This window comes from Phyllopteryx taeniolatus, chromosome 18 (assembly GCF_024500385.1).
Source record: "Phyllopteryx taeniolatus isolate TA_2022b chromosome 18, UOR_Ptae_1.2, whole genome shotgun sequence".
Classification (NCBI taxonomy): Eukaryota; Metazoa; Chordata; class Actinopteri; order Syngnathiformes; family Syngnathidae; genus Phyllopteryx; species Phyllopteryx taeniolatus.
The window spans coordinates 4,390,032-4,411,571 of record NC_084519.1 but is presented as its reverse complement, the minus strand read 5'-3'; the positions used below and the strand labels follow the sequence as shown (position 1 = coordinate 4,411,571).

General features: G+C 42.0%; 1 protein-coding gene across 1 annotated transcript; it reads right to left on the bottom strand.

Annotated features, from left to right (window-relative positions):
* Positions 1-3,666: 3,666 nt before the first annotated feature.
* hnrnpub (heterogeneous nuclear ribonucleoprotein Ub) lies at positions 3,667-21,532 on the bottom strand. Its single transcript, XM_061753579.1, has 14 exons — positions 20,915-21,532; positions 19,655-19,769; positions 16,801-16,880; positions 8,792-8,931; positions 8,558-8,657; positions 8,099-8,211; positions 7,715-7,978; positions 7,506-7,625; positions 7,228-7,356; positions 6,974-7,142; positions 5,804-6,103; positions 5,452-5,729; positions 5,233-5,370; positions 3,667-5,135 (listed from the first exon to the last, which is right to left on the bottom strand). Exons 1-14 carry the CDS (start codon positions 21,369-21,371, stop codon positions 5,085-5,087), a joined length of 2,454 nt encoding a protein of 817 aa, XP_061609563.1. The 5' UTR covers positions 21,372-21,532; the 3' UTR covers positions 3,667-5,084.
* Positions 21,533-21,540: the final 8 nt, after the last annotated feature.

The window sequence follows — 21,540 nt, the reverse complement described above, 5'->3', positions numbered from 1 at the left end:
AGCTAAGAAGAAGTGGGACACTGAGAGGACCGAGGAGAGGCGAAAGGAATACATTGAGATGCGACACAGGGCAAAGGTAGAGGTGGCAAAGGCAAAACAAGAGGCATATGATGACATGTATGGCAGGTTGGACACTAAAGAAGGAGAAAAGGATCTATACAGGCTGGCCAGACAGAGGGATAGAGATGGGAAGGATGTGCAGCAGGTTAGGGTGATTAAGGATAGACATGGAACTATGTTGACTGGTGCCAGCAGTGTGCTAGGTAGATGGAAAGAATACTTCGAGGAGTTGATGAATGAGGAAAATGATAGAGAAGGGAGAGTAGAAGAGGCAAGTGTGGTGGACCAGGAAGTGGCAATGATTAGTAAGGGGGAAGTTAGAAAGGCATTAAAGAGAATGAAAAATGGAAAGGCAGTTGGTCCTGATGACATTCCTGTGGAGGTATGGAAGCATCTAGGAGAGGTGGCTGTGGAGTTTTTGACCAGCTTGTTCAATAGAATTCTAGCGTGTGAGAAGATGCCTGAGGAATGGAGGAAAAGTGTACTGGTGCCCATTTTTAAGAACAAAGGTGATGTGCAGAGCTGTGGCAACTATAGAGGAATAAAGTTGATGAGCCACACAATGAAGTTATGGGAAAGAGTAGTGGAGGCTAGACTCAGGACAGAAGTGAGTATTTGCGAGCAACAGTATGGTTTCATGCCTAGAAAGAGTACCACAGATGCATTATTTGCCTTGAGGATGTTGATGGAAAAGTACAGAGAAGGTCAGAAGGAGCTACATTGTGTCTTTGTAGATCTAGAGAAAGCCTATGACAGAGTACCCAGAGAGGAACTGTGGTACTGCATGCGGAAGTCTGGAGTGGCAGAGAAGTATGTTAGAATAATACAGGACATGTACGAGGGCAGCAGAACAGCGGTGAGGTGTGCTGTCGGTGTGACAGAAGAATTTAAGGTGGACGTGGGACTGCATCAGGGATCAGCCCTGAGCCCCTTCCTTTTTGCAGTGGTGATGGATAGGCTGACAGATGAGGTTAGACTGGAATCCCCGTGGACCATGATGTTTGCAGATGACATTGTGATCTGCAGTGAAAGCAGGGAGCAGCTGGAGGAACAGTTAGAAAGATGGAGGCATGCACTGGAAAGAAGAGGAATGAAGATTAGCCGAAGTAAAACAGAATATATGTGCATGAATGAGAGGGGTGGTGGGGGAAGAATGAGGCTACAGGGAGAAGAGATGGCAAGGGTAGAGGACTTTAAATACTTGGGGTCAACCGTCCAGAGCAATGGTGAGTGTGGTCAGGAAGTGAAGAAACGGGTCCAAGCAGGTTGGAACGGGTGGAGGAAGGTGTCAGGTGTGTTATGTGACAGAAGAGTCTCTGCTAGGATGAAGGGCAAAGTTTATAAAACAGTGGTGAGGCCAGCCATGATGTATGGATTAGAGACAGTGGCACTGAAGAGAAAACAGGAAGCAGAGCTGGAGGTGGCGGAAATGAAGATGTTGAGGTTCGCTCTCGGAGGGACCAGGTTGGATAAAATTAGAAATGAGCTCATCAGAGGGACAGCCAAGGTTCGATGTTTTGGAGACAAAGTTAGAGAGAGCAGACTTCAATGGTTTGGACACGTCCAGAGGAGAGAGAGTGAGTATATTGGTAGAAGGATGATGAGGATGGAGCTGCCAGGCAAGAGAGCTAGAGGAAGACCAAAGAGAAGGTTGATGGATGTCGTGAGGGAAGACATGATGGCAGTTGGTGTTCGAGAGGAGGATGCAGGAGATAGGCTCTCATGGAAAAGGATGACGCGCTGTGGCGACCCCTAACGGGACAAGCCGAAAGGAAAAGAAGAAGAAAGAAGAAGAATGGCCCTCTGAGGGAAAGCATAACTACAATGCGGCCCGAGACAAAAATGATATCTGCTATTTGGTTTGCATAGTAGAGTTTTACCTTGCATTTGTAGATGTCGCGACAAACTTTGTTAACTGACAATGGTTTTCCGAAATGTTAATGAGCCTATGTGGCAGTATCCTTTACACAATGATGCTAGTTTTTAATGCAGTGCTGCCTGAGCGATCGAACGTCACGGGCATTCAATTTTGGTTTTCGACTTTTCATCAGACTCTGAGAATCTTTTGATAAGATCATGGACTGGAGATTATGAAGTGCCTAAATTCCTTGCAATTGTACGTTGAGAAATGTTGTTCTTAAACTGTTGGATTATTTGCTCACGCAGTTCACAATTTGGTGAACCTCACCACATCGTTGCTTGTTAACCCTTTAGAAATGCTCCTTTTATACCTAATTATCACACTCACCTGTTTCCAAATAACCTGTTCACCTGCGGAATGTTCCTAACAGGTGTTTTTTTAACATTCCCCAATTTTCCCTATCTTTTGTTCCCGCTGTCCCAGCTTTTTCAGAACATGTTGCAGGCATCAAACTCAAAATGAGAGAATATTTGAAAAAAAAAGAAAAAAAAACAATCAGTTTGAACATTAACTATCGTGTCTTTGTCGTGTATTGAATTGAATATAGGTTGAAAATGATTTGCAAACCATTGTATTCTATTTCTGTTTTACACAACGTCCAAGCTTCATTGGAATTGCAGTTTGTACAACCACCTTTTCCTTAAAAGACTTTTTAATTGGTTGTACAAAAATAGTTGGGTCTCTGGAACAGAATCAAGTGTAAAATTGAACAACCAAGCAAATCTTTCGTGATCTGCTCTTTTCTTAAAATGCGTCTGTAAGCTAGCGATTGTAAAGTACATAACACCTCATGACCAGATAGGCTGTGAGAAGATCGAGAGCCGCTCTCAAATGGAAGACTGGAGTCCGGGTGCCAGAAGGTCTGGAAGACTATCATCCAGAAAGACCCTGACCCACATACTCCCAGGTACGATGATGCCCCTGCTATTATGTCAAAGGCAAAAGGTAAGCACAGCTGCATGTAGTTTTGCTGGATGCAATATTTGTGGAGGAAAAAAATGCATGTCTTTAACCACTCAGCGAGCTATTATGAGGCAATTTATCTACTAATACAAGCAGAAAAATAAACTAAGCACTGCTAATAAGACAAAACCAAATAAGACGCCTAAAAGTATTGGCTTGCTGTAACAAGTGTCTTGAAAGAGCTTTTCTTGACCTGTAGTTAGTCCACATATTTCTAATAGGTGGGTTTAGAGTGCTGTTGTCAATATAGACGGTGCCCTTCACATTTCAAGGTTACGAACAGTGTGTGCCTTGCACTAGTTTGTGCAGTGGTGTAAGAATACATTGTCAAGTGGCACATAAAGGCACACTGTTACTGCCGTAATTAGGGTTTCCATTTGATTGTTGTACATGTAAGTGTTCATAAATATATTTACAGTAACTATGAGTTTACTGCACTATTTACTGCGTTAGCATCGATTAGGAAGACTGGCACATTTCTGAATTGCATAGATTCAGGTTACATCGCTGCCACAGGAACGGAATTCCATTGCAAACTGAGGACCCCCTCTGTATGTACAGTACAGGCTGCTATGGTGGCAAAAGGTAACCAGTTTTAAATTTGAAAAATGCAGTGATCGACATTGTGGAATTACAAATTAAGCACAGTAAAAAATTCCACAACCGTATTTAACTTTAATAAAGTTGAGACACAAAAAAATAATTTGTTAAGATACAAAAGACAAGCTGTAGCATGGTTGGTTTAATAATACAGGACCTGATATACAACCTGCGACAAAGCAATAAAAATACAGCGTTTGTTTTTTTTTAACCTTAATTCTGCTAATTTATCAAAACAAAACTTTATAGACATTTAAACAGTTGAACACACGGCAGTACTGGGCAAACTAACACTTTCATCACAACACAGCAATAATTGTTTCAAGAGTATTTACATGTTTGTTTTAACATTCCTTTGGGGCAAACAAAAAGATATTTAGGCATACTGAAATTATGTAGAAGGAACCAGAGGTGTCAGGCCACGGAGAAAACGAACTGAAAGACAGGACAGAAATAAGTGACTTCTTTGTGTAGATATGAAATGCACACACTGTGTAGCCCTTGTTAGTTTGCTGGTGAAAGATGAGCAACCTGATCTGCATTCAGCTACGGTCTCTGCTATAACGTCAACATGCAAACATGAGCCCAGCCAAAATCCAAAGCTAGGAAACAAGTTAAATATTGCTTTTGATTTTAAAGTGTACAGCTACAATTTCAGTTTCACTTCAATCAGATTAACAGCCCAATTAAAAGCATACATGTGGAGTGATCGCATTTGCTTAGGTGGGCACCATCAAAACCTTGAGATAATTTGATCTGGCCTACCGTGAGATTCTTTAAACAAATGTGCAGAGGGAGTTTTAAAAGGCACACCCAAAACAATATATAGTTAACATTGTTTGTTCAAAAGCAGGTCAATCTGAGAGATTCAAATAGTTTACCCATTCAGTGCACATTAGAATAGGCAAGATCACAGAAGCGCAAACAGGCCATTCAAAAGGTCTTTTACACCTTCGAACTAAGTCATAAAACAGGAGAAAACAAGAAAATTTGTTTATTGAAGGTCCATAAATTGGCTTACAGTTTTGGAAGTGGGAACAAGAGATAGAAACTTGCTTGAATTTATCTGCGGCTTTGCTTTAACTGCACAGTGGACATTAACAATATCATTAGAAGCTAGAATGAGAATGAATTATTTAACTATTCAAACAAATATTTACAATTACAAATAAAAATAAAGCAAATAAAAAAAAACTACATAAAAATGCACACCCCTGGAAAAAAAAGTTCTGGTTCTTGATATTAAACTTTTTTTTTTTTAAAAGCATGTCATTTAAAAGTGGCGCAAAGCAAATGAAATATACAACAAAAAATAAAGAAAAACAAATCCATATTGTACACGTGGCTTGTACACGTGCCTCTAGATCTTCAGAGAGCAATGATTTCACGTCGCCTGATCTCCCTCTGGAGTGGAATGTTGACCATGTTGCTCATCATAGAACCTGCTTTTAAGAATCTTCTATGAAAAATGGCGTTGGTGGAGATGGTCCGTGGCTAGAGTGGTTTTCAGTGTGGCCACCAGTCCATTAGAACAAGTTTCTTAGTAATAGCCGGGCTGAAACTGCTGGTTCCATGGCTTCTGGTTCCAGAACTGCAAAGAGAGACTTGTTTAGAGACAAGTGATAGCAATACGGACTGTCTGAAGCTAAATATGATCTTTGTGTTGTGAGAACAGGAGAAACACTGACCCCTTGTTGCCAGCTCTGGTTGAATGCCTGGGCTTTGTCCATTCCGTTCCTGTTGCCAAAACCGCCACTATTCCTGTTGTTGCTAAAATTGCTGTTCTTGTTGCCAAAATTGCCTCGGCCACCACCTCTCTGCTGAAACTGAAAAGGCAACGCATGATAAAAAAGGTGCACAAGCGTTCCAAAAGGATCACAAGATTTCACTGATGGGCAACCACCAACCTGGTTGTGATGTCCTCTATTTCCGCCACGACCCATGCTGCTGCCACCACCTCCTCCTCTGCTCATGTTCCCTCTGTTCATTGGACCACCTCTATTCATGTGTCCGCCTCTGGGGCCCATGTTACCCCTCATCGGTCCACCTCTGGGGGATCCCCCGAGGTTGGTGATGTGACCACCGCTATGGTTGTAGTTGCCCCGGCTGGGGTATCCTCCTCTATATGCCGGCGGTGGGAGGTAACTCCGAGGGGGGCGTGTGAAGCCACCACGAGAGTTGGGGGCTGCCAAAAGGGAAAAGATCAGCCTCAGGAAAATGCAACACTGTCAACAACCTTGTGTCAAACACGCCTCCAACCTCCTCTGAAGTTGCCTCTGTTCTGAAAGCCCGCACGACCACCGCCGCCGCCTCCGCCTCCGCCCCTCTGTACGGACCCACTGCTGCGGCCAAACTGGTTCTTGCCTCCGCGACCCCCCGTGCGGGACCCACCACTTCGCTTTGGTGTGGTACTTCCCTGGTTGGGTTTCTTCTCAGCAGGCAGGGCGGTCTTGCTTTCCTCTTTGTACGTTTCCAGTACTTTGGCAGCGTCGTCCCTCGGTAGCTCGGCAAAGAGCACCTCGTTGAAGCTCTCGCCCTCCACGGGGAGAGAATAGAAACCTGTGATGGACAAACATGGTGACATCTTTAGCAATATGATAACAGTTACTATGCAACAATTCCAGAGTGAACAAAAGTACTCATAATCTCTTTAGTAAAAGGACAAACAGTACTTTAGGAAGACTGGTAAAAGTAGAACTACCGATTCCAGTCTTTTTTAACAAAAGGAATAATACCGTAATTTCTCATGTATAATGCGCACCCATGTATAATACTCACCACCAGTTTACCTCAAAATTCTGGAAAACCCTTCTATACATTTTTACAATGCATGATTTGGCTTCTACCCCATGATCAAAACATGAAGTATTATCTATTTTGTTAGTTTTTAAAAATAATTCTGAAGCACTTTATTTGAACACATACTTATTTACTTGCTCATATTTTGAAATTCATAGCCCTACTTTTATATAGTAAATGAGAAAGCACAGTTGTGCTCATGTTTGATTACCCAGGCACAATTTGTAAGATGTGTACAATTCTTTAAAGAAAACATGAAGGGCCAGGCGAAACATTTCATTTTATTTTAATGGGATTCAAATTAAACTGTCAAGCATTTCAGAAAAGTATTACCGTTAAAAATAAATTATGGTTGTTGTTCAGTCAGTCATGTTTAAAAAAAAAAAAAAATGTATTTCACAAATTCTGCCTGGGTATGTAAACTTATGAGCACAACTGTACGTATATGCAGTCATAGGTACCCGTCATATTGGAATGAAAGTGTATGCACACTTTTTTCATCACTTCTAGATACTTTCTCATAAGGTACAGATTCCTCAAAAGTCTACTTAAGAACAGTTTTCTTACTGTACTCAAGTAGATTTGTAGTAATTGTACTTTGTGACTCAATTCTCTTGCTGCTTCTTTCACCTTTCATCTTGAGAAAAGCATGCTCCGGGACTTCTTTGCCGTCACTCATGACCTTCTTCTGGACCCTCTGCTTGTAGTCATCCTCGGAGGGGACCACCACCACAGCTTTGCGCTGGAAGCCGGCAAACAAACACATTTTCCTCTTCTGGCCAGGGGCAGACAAGTTAGTCTGGAGGGGGAGAAAAATCCTACAGTAAATACTTCTGTTCAACATGGTACACTGGTTATAGCATAGCAACGGTTAAGTGACTCACGTGATCCAGGATGTAGTTTCGTTTCTTGCGGGCGGCAATCTCGATGAACTTTCCTAAGAAAAGAGGTGCACGCTGGGAAATGGCAAGGAGTTTGTTGTACTCTTTGGGTTGCCGATTTGGACTGTTGATCTGTATGACAGGAATCAAGAAGGAACAACGAAATTATAGCACAGGTAAATTCTGCTTATCTATCAATAGACAATGGAAAAAATAGTCCAGCTTAAATTTCATATATTGATACTAAATCTATGAAGGAGTATGCGTGTACCACAACTGACCATCATCTTTTCCACAATTGTGTCACTTCCCAGGATGTAGTATTTCCCAGGATTCTCCTGGACATGGTTCTTCACCCATGTGGTCTTGCCTGACCCTGGCAGGCCAACCATCACTATGATCTACAGCACAGAACAGTGGAGAGAAGAGGTTAACAAACAGCAATGACAACGGCGTAACTGTATTTTCCTAATGACATTTAGCAACCTACCTCACAGTCAGCCTTGGTCTGCGGCCCCTGGGGCCCACGGATACGCTCATCGACAGGAACCTGCTGCATGAAGGTGTACTCTGAAGGTACGGGGAAGTACGGTGTTTCCATCTGGCCAAAGTTGAATTCCACGGCGCAGTTGTGGCACATGACATGAGGGAAAAGAGCCTGGCCGTTTAGCTCGTCTTTGCTCACACGGAAAGCTTCTGCTGGATCGCCACCATTTTTGGAAAAGGACAGAACCGTCTCATCCCCGTCAAAGTCCTAAACAAAACAATAAAGAGCATGTCTATGCTAAGAACAGGTTGTAGATTTGAAAGACATTTATATCCATTATGACCATTCAATAACGGATACTAAAAGCAACTAAAGAAGATGTTTTACAGCGAGGCAGCAGATGACGTCATTTTCATCAAAGGTTTCGCCAAAGTCCTCCATCACAGAGTTTGTAGTCTTCTTCCCCTTCCCAGAGTATGCATATGAATGGATGTCTTCACCTAAATCGTAACATGTCCAATAAAGATTAGTGAATTGTTTTGCACTGGATGTTTAAAGAATAACTTTCCTATACTATTATAAGGAGCTGTGACTGTAAAGCTCATCTGTGGAACTAGGTCAGCAAGTGTACTGTTCTAAACTGATTGTACAGGTCAATCCGCCTCCATAACACCTAAGTCATAAAAGTGAGACAACCAAACCATTCTCACAGAGACACAGGATGCACTACCCATTTGCCTTATCTAGGTGCAACACATTACAACATACTTGGCACATAAGTCTGACACTATTAAGGCAGTGTTGACACAAAACACTTGTCGGTCAAGCTAGAATGAGGGAACCCACCGAGCAGCAGCGATGCAGCAGCCGGCGACCAGCCAACCTTTACATCATGGATTTCCATGTTCTTACTGGAAATGTGCTTCACTGGAATCTTTTCTGTGATCTGTCAGGTAGACACGAAAATGTGGCAAACTTGGTTACATATATAAACCACTATTTTTGATCGGGACTAAAATAGAACTGGCTGTTAAGTTTGAACAAATTAACTCCTTGAATACATTCTCATCATGACAGTACCTTCACTTCAAAGCAGACTTTGCCTTTGTTCACACCATATGTAGCCTTGCCTCCAGACCAGAGGTAAGCAAAGCTCTCCATTGTGAGCGACGAGGCACTGAAGCGGTCTCGTGATACCTTAAAGTGCAGGTCGCAGTTGTCTACGAGCAAAACGACAGGACACATTAATAGCTGCAGTCATGTAAATATGAAATTACTTCACTGGCTAATAGTTAGTTTTATACCAGTTTGTATGCATACATGAATGGGTTTAGTTGACTTTCCAAATCTGTCCTTGCCAGACTTTTACAGCAATTCAAACAATCCAATTCCTTTTTAACATCTCATAAAATGCCTTTCCAAGCTGCCCTTGAACAGATCATGAACAGTCTCGCCACACAAACCGTCAGTCTCACACACAAACACACGGCGGATGAAACAGACTGACGTCGCTGAAAAAATGTTGCGCAAACCTGCCTGCAAGAGGCCCCCCCCCAAAAAAACCTTACGTAGATTGTTCCAAACAAGCATTGTAAGATGAACAAATTGGCAACGTAAAACGTAACAGTGATAACATGGAGTGAATGTCATTGTTGTCTTAAGACCGCATACGGGGCCATGGAGGAGATATCGGACTTCGATGACCAGCATACCAAGAGTTGTCGCTATTGTATGGTGTTTCAACAGTCTCGAGCTTCTTGCTGCCATGTGAATGTTTCTTCAAAGTTACTAGAGTTGAAATGATCATAGCAAGGAATGGGAGAAAATAAATCCATTGCGAGTAAGGCTTTCCACGATCAGGATTTTTGGGGTCGTTTAAAAAAACGATAACCGATCCGATCACAAGATGGAGCAATGTGTCGATTGAAATCACTTGTTCATTTACTGTATATACTTGTGTACCGTTTACTGAGTATATTCAAAAGTATTATATAGTCCAGTGATTCCCAACCAGTGTGCCATGCGTGATCTTCAGGTAAGAAATGTATCTTTGTTCCTCTATTTATGCAAATGAGGCATAGTGACAGACAGAACAAATAAATGCTCTTCAATTAGATGGCAGGAAGTACATACAGTAATTACTGTGTATCGACTTTTTGTGACATTTTTGTGTGCCATGAGATTTTCCAATTGTAAAATATGTGCCTTCGCTCCATAAAGGTTGGAAATCATTGCTCTAGTCAGGTCATGTATTCTAATCAGACAGGTCAAACCAACATTACAACTTGACAGAAATAATGGGTGCCAACTTACTATAATTGAATTACTTTTTTGTAATTAAATTACTTCACATACACCGAAAATGTAGAGCATGATTTGACATAACGCCGGCATGTTTACGTACAACCGTTGGTGCTAGTACTAGCTTGCTGGGCTACATACCGTTTTGTTGGCTGCTTGTGAGCCGTGTCGTATTAAAAGTACGCGAACACGCCTCAAGCAAGCCTTAAATGAACGTAATCTCCTGAGCACTGCTGACCACCACCACACGTTTCCCCCCATTTTGTCCTTATAATACACGTGTCGCAATGTCGTTGCCATGGTAACAAGTGTATCCTGTTGCGTTTGAGTTGACACGATAAAGCCCCGTGATCGTTAAAGACGGGATGCAAAGATTTTATTGCAGTAGTCTGACATACAATCGTGAAAGACCAATTTGTCTTGTCTGATCCACGCATTACGCGTTGCCTGATAAAAATAACTATTGGCTGTCATATATTAACAGTTGTACGTCAAAAGACACACGACAAGGCTAAAATAAATTCGCTTTTGGATTCAAATTTACTGTACACGATGGCGACGCGGAGTTAATGTCTTCTGCGGAGCCGATCGATGACATTGGATCGGCGAAATATGACAACGCGATCCTGCATAAAATGCTAATTATCAGCCGATAGAGAGCAAGATGACAAGTCTAATTGAGAGTTAAACTGGCAAGTTTGTCTTGGGCTCTTAGTCCAGACAGAGTAACAACCTGCATGTCAATAAACTCCAGCACAGAATCTCAGTGAGCTAAAGCATGGGCATAACCGCTACAATTGTTATCATGACTCAGTCCTTTCAGATCAAAAGGTATAAGGATTTTAATACACTATATGCGTGGTAAAAGAAAACAAATATAAAAACATCTTTGCGGCTGCTATGGCCCACTTTTGTACAAAAATCGTGCATCAGACTAATTCAATATAGTTACCTCGTGTTAGCTTGGTTGATAGTTACAGTATTTTAACGCTAAAAACAAACAAAGCTTTATTTCTGCGTGGAATTGGTGCTCACTGCTTTGCACATATTTACTCAAACTGTCATACCACAATATAAATAGCATTTGTATAGTCTATTTATTGTACACAGTGTAACCTCAGGTTACGAATTTACTTCGTTACATGACCCTATTTGTAACCAGAAACTTTCTTAAACAGAGGTAATTTTTCCAGTTCTAGCCCCAAAATTTAATTATCCTTACCTTTAAGTGTAGTTAAAAATAAATATAGTGCAATATAGAAATAAGTGAAAACACTAAATAAATATAACAGTATATACACATTGAAGAAGAGCCTTCTTCCAAAATAAAATTGGGAAATTCTGATTCTGGTATTCTCTTTTGTTGGTTTCTTTTCTAATTCATTATTTTATTGTGGCACAACAAACCTAACCTGGGAAACTTTACTTTTTCTGTCCAGAAAAAATAAATCATAAAGTGGGACGTCACAATGTCATTTGTAAAAAAGTTTCACAGATTACAGATTCAGTGCCCACAATTTAAACAATTTCAAGTATGTTTATTTTTTTACATAACTTGGGCTTCCAGCTCATAAAACCCACAAAATCAGGAATTCAAAAAATTTTAATACTGTGATGAACGAAATCACCATTTACTTCTCATATTTTTGCAAAAAAAATAAGCGTCACATTCAATCAAAATATTGTACTTTCAAAACAGTGTGTTAATCTTCAATACTTGGTTCATGTGTTTGCGCAATATTGCGATAACAGAGGAATGGCCTCACTTCCTCGATGCGCCATGGCATTGAGGCCATCAGCATGTGGCATTGCCTGGGAGTTATGGAAGCCCATATCTCCTTGATGCTTCCTCTCAGCAGTTCTTTGTTTTTGGGTATGGTGCCACTCATTTTCCTCTTGATAATACCCCATAGATTCTCAATAGGGTTTAGATCCGGGTCAGAGTTGGTGGGCTGGTCAAGCACTGTGATGGCATGGGCATCAAACCAGGTTTTGGTGATTCTGGCGGTAAGGGCAGGGGCCAGGTCCTGCTGGAAGATGAAATCTGCATCTCCATACAGATCCTCAGCAGAACGAATCATTAAGTCCTCTAAAACATTGTGGTAGATTGTTGCAGTGACCTTGGATTTGAGAAAGCAGAGTTTACCAAAACCTGCACTGGCCATTGCACCCCAAATCATGACTGACTCTGGATATTTCGCACTGGACCTCAAGCAGCTTGGGTTCTGTTTTTCATCTGTCTTCCTCCAAACACTTGGACCTTGATTCCAGAATGAAAAGCTCACTTTCACCAGAAAAGAGGACCTCAGACCACTGGCAACCAGTCCAGTCCTTCTCCTTGGCAGAGTTGAGACGCTTCCTACATTGGCTCAGGCTCAGAAGTAGCCTGACCCGAGGAACCCGACAGTTGTAGCCCATCTCCCAGATGCGTCTGAATATGGTGGGTTTTTGAAGTGGTGGCTCCCACCTTATTCCACTCTGATAATTCGCTGAAGCCCACGGTCATCTCTTTTGCTGGTGCATCTTCTCCTGCGGCATTTTGTCCTTCAACTAGACATTCCATTGATATGCTTGGACACAGCACTCTGTGAACAGCCTCCTTAGCTATGAACTTTTGTGACTTAACCATCCTATGGAGGGTATAAAATGATGGTCTTCTGGCCAGTTGTCAAGTCTGCAGTCTTCCCCATATTGAACTCAACTGAGAGCATTGAACCAAACTGAAGCAATTCAATGACACCTGGGAAAAGCTGTGCGGGTGCTTTGAGTTTAGGAGGTGATTAGTGTGTGACACTCAGCTTCAAACATTTATGGCCTGCAAAATATGGGCTGATTTCTTCACAGTTTTCTAATTTTTTTAATTCCTGATTTCGTGGGTTTTATGAGCTGGAAGCCCAAATTATGTAAAGATAAACAAATAAATACTTGAAATTGTTTAAATTGTGGGCACTGAATATATAATCTTTGAAAGTTTAACTTTTTCAATGGAATTATGGAAATGAACTTTTCCATGTTTTTCTATTTTTTGTGGAAAGGGTCTTTATTTGTGACAAAACTTCTGCCTCACGCCGCGGCGCAGACTAGTTTTCACCTTCCATCCAAGCTTTATGCGCAGTCAAAGATAGTCAAACAGCGTGAGTAGAAGCACAACATAGATCCTTCCGTTCATCCATACAAAGACCCTTCACAAACTGAAATTACTTGGATGTAAATTTTCTACAAAAATGTGGTACGTAACCCGAATTGTTAGTCAACAATCATTCGTAACCAGAGTTTCCACTGTACTTGATACTGTAAATTCAATATGTTACTATTCATTTTGATGGATTAAAAACATGTTTACACAAAATTCATAATGAGTAAACTCGACAGATTATTAATTTTCATTTTTCTACCGCTGTGTTCATATTCACCTCTTCTGGTTATGAAAACTACAGTATTTGGAATTCTTGATCCTAGCCTCTTATGAGGTTTTGGTAGGCTTCAGAGGGTTTTAATTTCAAATTGGGCCCTGGCACTCTTCTAGTTTGGCAATGATTCCATGGTGAAGAGTTTGATTCAGATCAGAATGTTGATCAGCTATAAGCTCATGTCCATGAATGTCTTCATTAGACAAAGTGTATGCTTTCATGGAGAACTATGGAAATCAGAAAGTATTTACATTTGAGAGGCCAAATATTTACAAAAGTCTTCAAATCCTTCTCATCTCCTTTCCATGTATTTAACAGGCTTGCTTGAAACAAAGACGTTTAACTGAATTTTTGTGTGCAGTCCTGCAATTGGACAATTATCTGGCAACGTATGCTTTACTGTCACTGTGCTTTAGGTCAACCAGAGGTTGACTGTTTGGTTTAGTTTTTTTGGCCATAATGAACAGGAACATCAGATGGAAAATTATCATCTGCTCATATCTATAGTGGAACATCGATTTAACGGATTAATGGGGGCGGGTGTTATCAGTAACATTATATTGAAGCACTTTTTTGTGGCTATAGACATCCGTATTACTGTATAGTACTGAGTCATTGTTTTGTAATTTTTCGTGCCCTAAAATGATTAGTACAGTACAAAGTTACTGTAAATACATTTTAAAACTCTTGAAAATATTTGAAGCGTCCCCGGGGTCTCCTCCCGGTGGGACGTGCCCGGAACACCTCACCAGGGAGGCACCCGGGAAGCATCCTAAACAGATGCCAGAGCCACCTCATCTGGCTCCTTTCAATGCGGAGAAGCAGCGGCTCTACTCTGAGCCCCTCCCGGATGACCGAGCTTCTCACCCCATCTCTAAGGGAGACACCCTGCGGAGCAAACACATTTCGGCCGCTTGTATCCCGGATCTTGTTCTTTCGGTCACAACCCACAGCTTGTGACCATAGGTGAGGGTAGGAAAGTAGATCGACCGGTAAATAGAGAGCTTCGCCTTTCGGCTTAGCTCCTTCTCCACCACAACGGACCGATACAAAGTCTGCATCTCTGCAGATGCTGCACCAATCCGCCTGTCGATCTCTCATTCCATTCTTCCCTCACTTGTGAACAAGACCCCAAGAGTTTTGAACTCCTCCACTTAGGGAAGGATGTCATCCCCGACCTGGAGAGGTCACTCCACCTTTTTCCGACTGAGGACCATGATCTCAGATTTAGAGGTGCTGATTCTCATTCCAGCCGCTTCACACTCTGCTGCGAACCGTTCCAGTGAGAGTTGGAGATTACGGCTTGATGAGGCCAACAGAACCACATCATCTGCAAAAAGCAAAGATACAATACTGAGGCCACCAAACCGGACACCCTCTACGCCTCGGAATTCTGTCCATAAAAGTTATGAATAGAATCGGTGACAAAGGGCAGCCTTGGCGGAGTCCAACCCTCACTGGAAACGAGTCCGACTTACTGCCGGCAATGCGGACCAAACTCTGACACCGGTCGTACAGGGACAGAGCAGCCTGTATCAGGGGGTGCGGCACCCAAAAGCACACCCCACAGGACTCCCCGAGGGACACGGTCAAACGCCATCTCCAAGCCCCAAAAAACACGTGTAGACTGGTTGGGCGAACTCCCATGCACCCTTGAGGACCCTGCCGAGGGTGTAGAGCTGGTCCACTGCTCCACGGCCAGGACGAAAACCACACTGCTCCTCCTGAATCTGAGATTCAACTTCCTGACGGACCCTCCTCTCCAGCACCCCTGAATAGACCTTACCAGGGAGGCTGAGGAGTGTGATCCCCCTGTATGTGGAATACACACTCCGGTCCCCTTCTTAAAAAGGGGTTCCACCACCCCAGTCTGCCAATCCAGAGGCACTGTCCCTGATTTGTCAACTACTTTGAAATATTAATTACCACCACCTAATTGACTACAGTAAATTGTCAACTGTAAAGTCTATTGCAAACTAGGCATTATCTAGTAAGGTAGGGCAGGAAGACTATAACTATCGTTACCGTTAAGGCCTTGGCAGAGGCCTCTGTTCTAAAGAGTGCTCCTCATTGTCAATTTAGAAGTTAAATATCTTACAGACATAACAATGAACTCTTGAGTAACATTTTAGTTGATGTGACGATCAGTGTTGCCACAGTTACCTGTAAAAAGTAACTTCGTTACTTTACTGATTACTTGAGCTTAAAAGTAACTTAGTTTCTTTACCGATTGCTTGATTTCAAAAGTAACTTAAGTTTCTTTACTGATTACAAAAGTAACTTGTAAAATATTAACTTTTTAGTTACTTTCAACAGCTGCCAAGTGGCAGGAATATCACTTATCTACATGTACAAAAAAAAAAAAAAAAAAAAAAAAAAAAAAAAAACATTCGCTTAACTGGACCCATTACTTGGTAATACACGACACACAAGTTACAGAATGATGTCATCAACATGAACCACTAACTTAAATATTAATTGCCACATTAAATCAGCAACTTAGTTCAGACTTGACATGCCAACGCAATCCATGAAGGCAACTGTGTTTGTGTGTGCGTGCCTTTGTGCGCTTGTGTACGTCAACGTGAGAGTGACACACACGCGCGCCCACGCACACACACACACACCATGGCTCCCACCACAGTAATTTTGATGCGAACAGAGAAAAAAAAATTTCTTACCACGTAACGTCAGCCGTGGCGTTTGTTAAATCAGCTCTCAGTCTGGTCTCCAGACGAAGTTGAGAGTTCTCACTTTTCATTGTAAATATTATTGAAGCTAAGTATCGTTAAGTCCGTAAGTCAGTCAGTCAGTCCTTACCCTCCACGACCGATTTATGACTGCACACTTCGGTATGAAAAATTAACCCACAATGCATTGCGCGTTTAACACGCCAGTAAAACTGTATTCTTAATGTGTAAATAAAAAAGTAAGAACAATAAAATACACTTTTACTATAATAGTGTGGCGACAGTGAAATTGTGCATTTCTTTGCACTTTTATGGTACTGCACAGTCACTGTGCATTATGTAATAAACAATCACTTCCCAATCGCTTTCTTCTATTTGTTGAAAAGAAGAGCGGTCTCAATTAAATGCTTCTGCACAGCTGACTGCTCTTTGTTCGAATCACTAACTAACTAGTATTCAACGTGAGACATTGATGTTGCAGAAGTAACTACTGATGGTTTGAAGAAGTAACTGTAGTCTGACTACTTTCCCGGGGAAGGGAAACTCGTTACTTTGCTCGTTACTCAAAATGGCCGTTTTTTTGGCATTACTGGTGACCATTGGCTCATCCACAGATTACACCAGATGAAACTAACAAAAATAAGACTGACTCCATTAGTGTAGTCGTTTATCACATTAGATGACTCACAGTTGTCCAGGCAGACTTTGGTGTCGTCAAACTCTTCATCCTCTTCCTCCAAGGGGGGCACGGGTGACTTAAATGAGGCCCTGGGGGGGGGAGGAAAAAAAACCATACACATTCAATTTGACGATGAAGGTCATTTGAAATGCAGGGGCACCACTTGCTGTAAAGAAGTGGAGTTTGGAGGGCGGTGATTATAAATTAGTAAGTCTCCAGCCTGTTGTGGGCAGTGAGGCACATTGTGCTCCTGGACACACTTACCTTGTAGCATCCAGGGAAATCTAAATGCAAGACAAAGACAACAGCACCTCCACAAGCCTTAAAAGTAAATATATGTCCAAAGACTATTGTGTTGTGCTCTGTGGGGCATGGCTTGACAAAATGTATTACATGCTGTCACAGTTAAAGTGGAACCTCTAAAGTTGAATGGCCATTTTAAGTTTAATGAACGTTTTTTTGCGTCAAAATTTAGAAAGAGTGCGATGCCACGACACTTCAGCTCAGCAAACATCTAAAGGGTTATCGCCACCAGTGTTTTGCTTGACGACAAACATAACTGACAGTGGACACTCACATCGGAAATAGGAAAGGGTTTGTCTGTGCAGTAAAATATGAACAATTCAATTTGAAACAATTACAAAAATCAATACTAAGCATATGCTGTGTTGAACACACTTGTACAAACAGTAAATACTGTTCGTGTGTTGCTTGCTGACGGAGAACTGAATATCAGCAATACCTACAAAAGGCCAAATGGTGGCAGTATTGCTCTGCTAACACCTCTATTCACACTTGTCTTCAAAGGCTGGGCTGACTTTACTTGACTTCATACGGAAATGGACGGAAGGCCACGTTAAAACTGAACAAAGTGGCACACTGCAGTGCTGGCTGGAGGAGCCATCTCCTTATTTTTAAGAAGTAAAAAACTGGATGTTATTTCGACTGAAAGGTACTAGCACCGAACTACTGAAAATACCCATTACACAAACCCGGGCTTATCATACATTTAACGGCAGCTTATTTTTCAGTCAGATGGCGTCCCATTTGCTTGTAACCTATAGACAGTGGAAACTGGTATGCCACCTGACCTTTCCATCAGAAATGCTTAATGCATTGCCGTGGATAAAGTCCAGAATGCTTTACTTAAAACATTATACTACCACCCTGTGATAATATGGATTTTTTGTTTTGTAATACAATAATAGATATTGTTTTGTTACTACAGTAAGCCAGAGCTGTGAGGAATGCAAAGTTCATGTCCTTTCACCGTCGTTTCTGTTATACTGTGTTGAGTGTTTTTGTTTGCACATTAAGGACAAAAAAGTCCCGTTTTAGTTTTCAGTCCTCATTTTAAAAAACACCAATCAACAAAGTTTTTCCCTATGTTTTTGAGATTGTACAGTGAACACTGCAGCCGGCAACTAGTGTGGACTGAATCGTTGGCAACAATGGGGAAATTAAAAAAAAAAAAAAAACTATGAACTAGTTCGCACTGGTGAACTGAACTTTGAACTAGTTCGTGTAGAAAATTAACCTTTCCCGCACAGCTCCTGCATTAATTCACATCATGATATATATCACAAGTGCAAAAAAAAAAAATTAAAAAAATAAATAAATAAAACATCACGTCGTCATTTTTTAGCCCATATATTGTGTAGCCCTAGCCTGGAACTTATTAAATCCCTCGCCATCATTTCATACGGTGAAATATCATTCTAAAACAACTTCGAAAACAATCAGCACCACAAAGCAGGTTGTGTTTGAATTTGGAGGTTCCACTGTAACTTCATAGAAAGTATGTGAAGTAATGCAGTCTACAGTAACTTACCAAATCTGTAGCACAAGATCTGGCCCCTAAATCACAGGAGGGCTCTAAGAAACATGTCCATGTGGAAAATTAAGTAATGCTCCTTAAAAGATTATGCAATCCTTGGCAAACCAGTATGTGGACCATGGAATACTTATTTACCTCAATAATAATGTCATATACTGACTACCACTGCCACTCAAAAATGCCTAAGCAAGGAAGAATGTTGACTCTAAAAAGTATTTTTTGTACTCATTAGTCTGTCAGAGGCCAATGATGTGATTATTACCTAAATATATAACTCAATCTGGTTTTGCGCCAACTGGCCTGTAAAGATTAACGCAATGAGAACACTGATCAAGAAGAAGGCATATGTGAACAGACCATGGGCACCATGCATGATGTCACCAGCACAGCGGGAAAATGGAAAAATTAAACCTTGTAACACCATCCACGCTCACATCATATCTCACGCACACAACATAATCCATGAGACAGAAACACAGAAATATCATCTTGACATCATAAAGAGTGAAGGGATAATGAAAATTATTTACAACTGCGAGGCAAACGATGGACGGTGACGGTCAAGAGCGAGTTCTTCCGTGGACGTTTAGACTTTTATAATGTGCCTGCCCACCTCCCACATTTCTCAGCTACCACCCCAGTCAGGCCCTCCCCTCCATTAAATGAACTGTGCACATCTGCAATGTTCCTCTGGGTTCTTTGAGAGCAGTCTTGAATCACCTTGAGAACACAACTGGCTTAGCAAAAGAAAGTGTGAGGAGCAGATTTAAAGCTGACTTTAGAGTTTCACTCCTGCTACAGAATTGCAGTGCATTTTAAAACAATGTGTAAAAGATAAATAATGGTAAGGTTCTCTGAGCAGTCAGGGATAGCCCTCAACAAACATGAAAAAGTGATTATTTATAAAATGTTATTGAAAGGCTAGCTAGGTATATGTGCATCGGCACTTAAAGCCAATACATATCAACAAAGCTATGATGGCACTTCAGGAATGCTGAAGGCCATTTTGCTCTGTCCCATCCTTACCAGCTGTATTTGTTCTCTTCAATAAATTCAAAGTAGCCCCTTCCATGTTCCTCCCGGCGTCTCTTAACACCCTTCTTATTCTTCTGATCAGCATTCGTGTCTTTGTCCGCATCCCCTTTGAAAATAGAACAAAGATATATAATGAGGTGCTCCTTTGAGAGAGGTCGGACTGGCAGTGGGATTCTATCCCACGAAGCCCGTTCAGTCAGTTACATAAAGTCGACCGTCATTAGCCAAAGAAGTGGAAACACCTCATATTACACAATAGTACAATGATGAGAATACAACTGTAATGACCAGAGTCTAATTACAACACAGGCTGGTCCAAATGTACATTTAAAGGCAATGGTTGCGGGGCTGGGAAAACAATTTTGTGTATTTAAAATGAGAACAATAACACTACAGATGGTGTAAAATAGTTAGTGTGGGACAAGTACTTTAGAGGTAATGTACCATGCAAAGGAAATGTGAACCTGCTAACTGCACTGACACCCCATTCCCTCCATAGCTTAGGCAGAATTAAAATGGCGGCTAAGAGCTCTAAAATACCAATTTTAACGCGCTAATTCGTCGAACCACACAAAATGACCACGCGCTGATTAAACGAACTTTACAGCACCTCTTCATTTTCCACATATTTTAAGCTCGGATAATTTACAGCTCTAGGCCTTTAGCCACATTTCATGCATTCAAAGTGTCGATTTTGTCAATTACTTTAATCATTCAACCCAGACGTAAACGAAAGCGCCGATGCAAAAATGCTACGAAAGTAGCCCAAAAAATGTATTCAGAATCGTAGAGTAGGTCACTGAATTCGTAAACCTGACTTGTAACGCTGAAACCAAATGAACTAGCCGCCTGGCTACTGAGCACGCTAGAGAATTTGCCAGACAAAGAAAATGACGCTAGCCAGATTGCTAAAATGCGATGTAACTAACCAGGTCGCCTATTCAGCGAAGTCGTAGACACATTTTACGCAGCGAACGCCTATACATTGCGATATTAATCGACAGTGGGCACTTTTACGCTACGAAATAAAAGCAAAATGGGATTTATGCTAGTTGAGCTAACGGCCGTAGTAGCATAACTGCGTCACTATGAAGCTAACGCTTAGCCAAGTTAAGGTCACGCCGTCGAGCTCAACATGGACGCTCTGAAATTCCCCGTTGAATTCAAACACGCTCTCTGCCGCAGTTGTTTTTTGCGGGGAAAAAACTCCGCTACAGTCAGACGCAAACGAGATCAATTCAGGCGACTCACCCTCAGCTGGCTGCTCCTCCGGCTCACCGTCGTCTTCCTCGGTTTTCTCAATGTCGTCCACGTCTGGCTTGAGCATGGGGTCCATCTCGTCGTCGTCCTCCCCGTCTCCCATCTCTTGGTCCTCGGCGGCAGCAACAGTAGCATCAGCGACGCCGCCGGCGGCGCTTGCCCCGTTCTGTTCTTGCTCGGCTTCCTGCTCGTTCGCCTCCATGCTTTCTTCAACCGGACCGTCGCCTTCTTCTTCTTCCCCCATACACTCCGACTCGGCGGCCTGTTCAAACTCTTCGTCTTCGGCGGCCTCTTGGTCGACGGAGTCGCCTGCCGCGGCCTCCTCGTCCAAAGCGGCCTGCAGGCGGTCCATCAGCTCGGCCTTCAGTCCCTTCTCGGAGAGTCCGCGCTTTTTCAGCTCGTCTTTCAGCTCGTTTACTTTCAGCTTTTTGACGTTGATCGAACTCATCGTTGAACGCTTTATGTGGCGCAAATATATTACGCTTGAAATGAAGAAATAAATAACCGAACGCCCTTTTGATTAGCCGATGTGAAACTGCGCCAAAATGCTGCCTGTCCGACTGCGTACAAGCGCCGTGCGTGTGCGTGTGTGGAGGGGGGCACGTCTTTACCGTAAT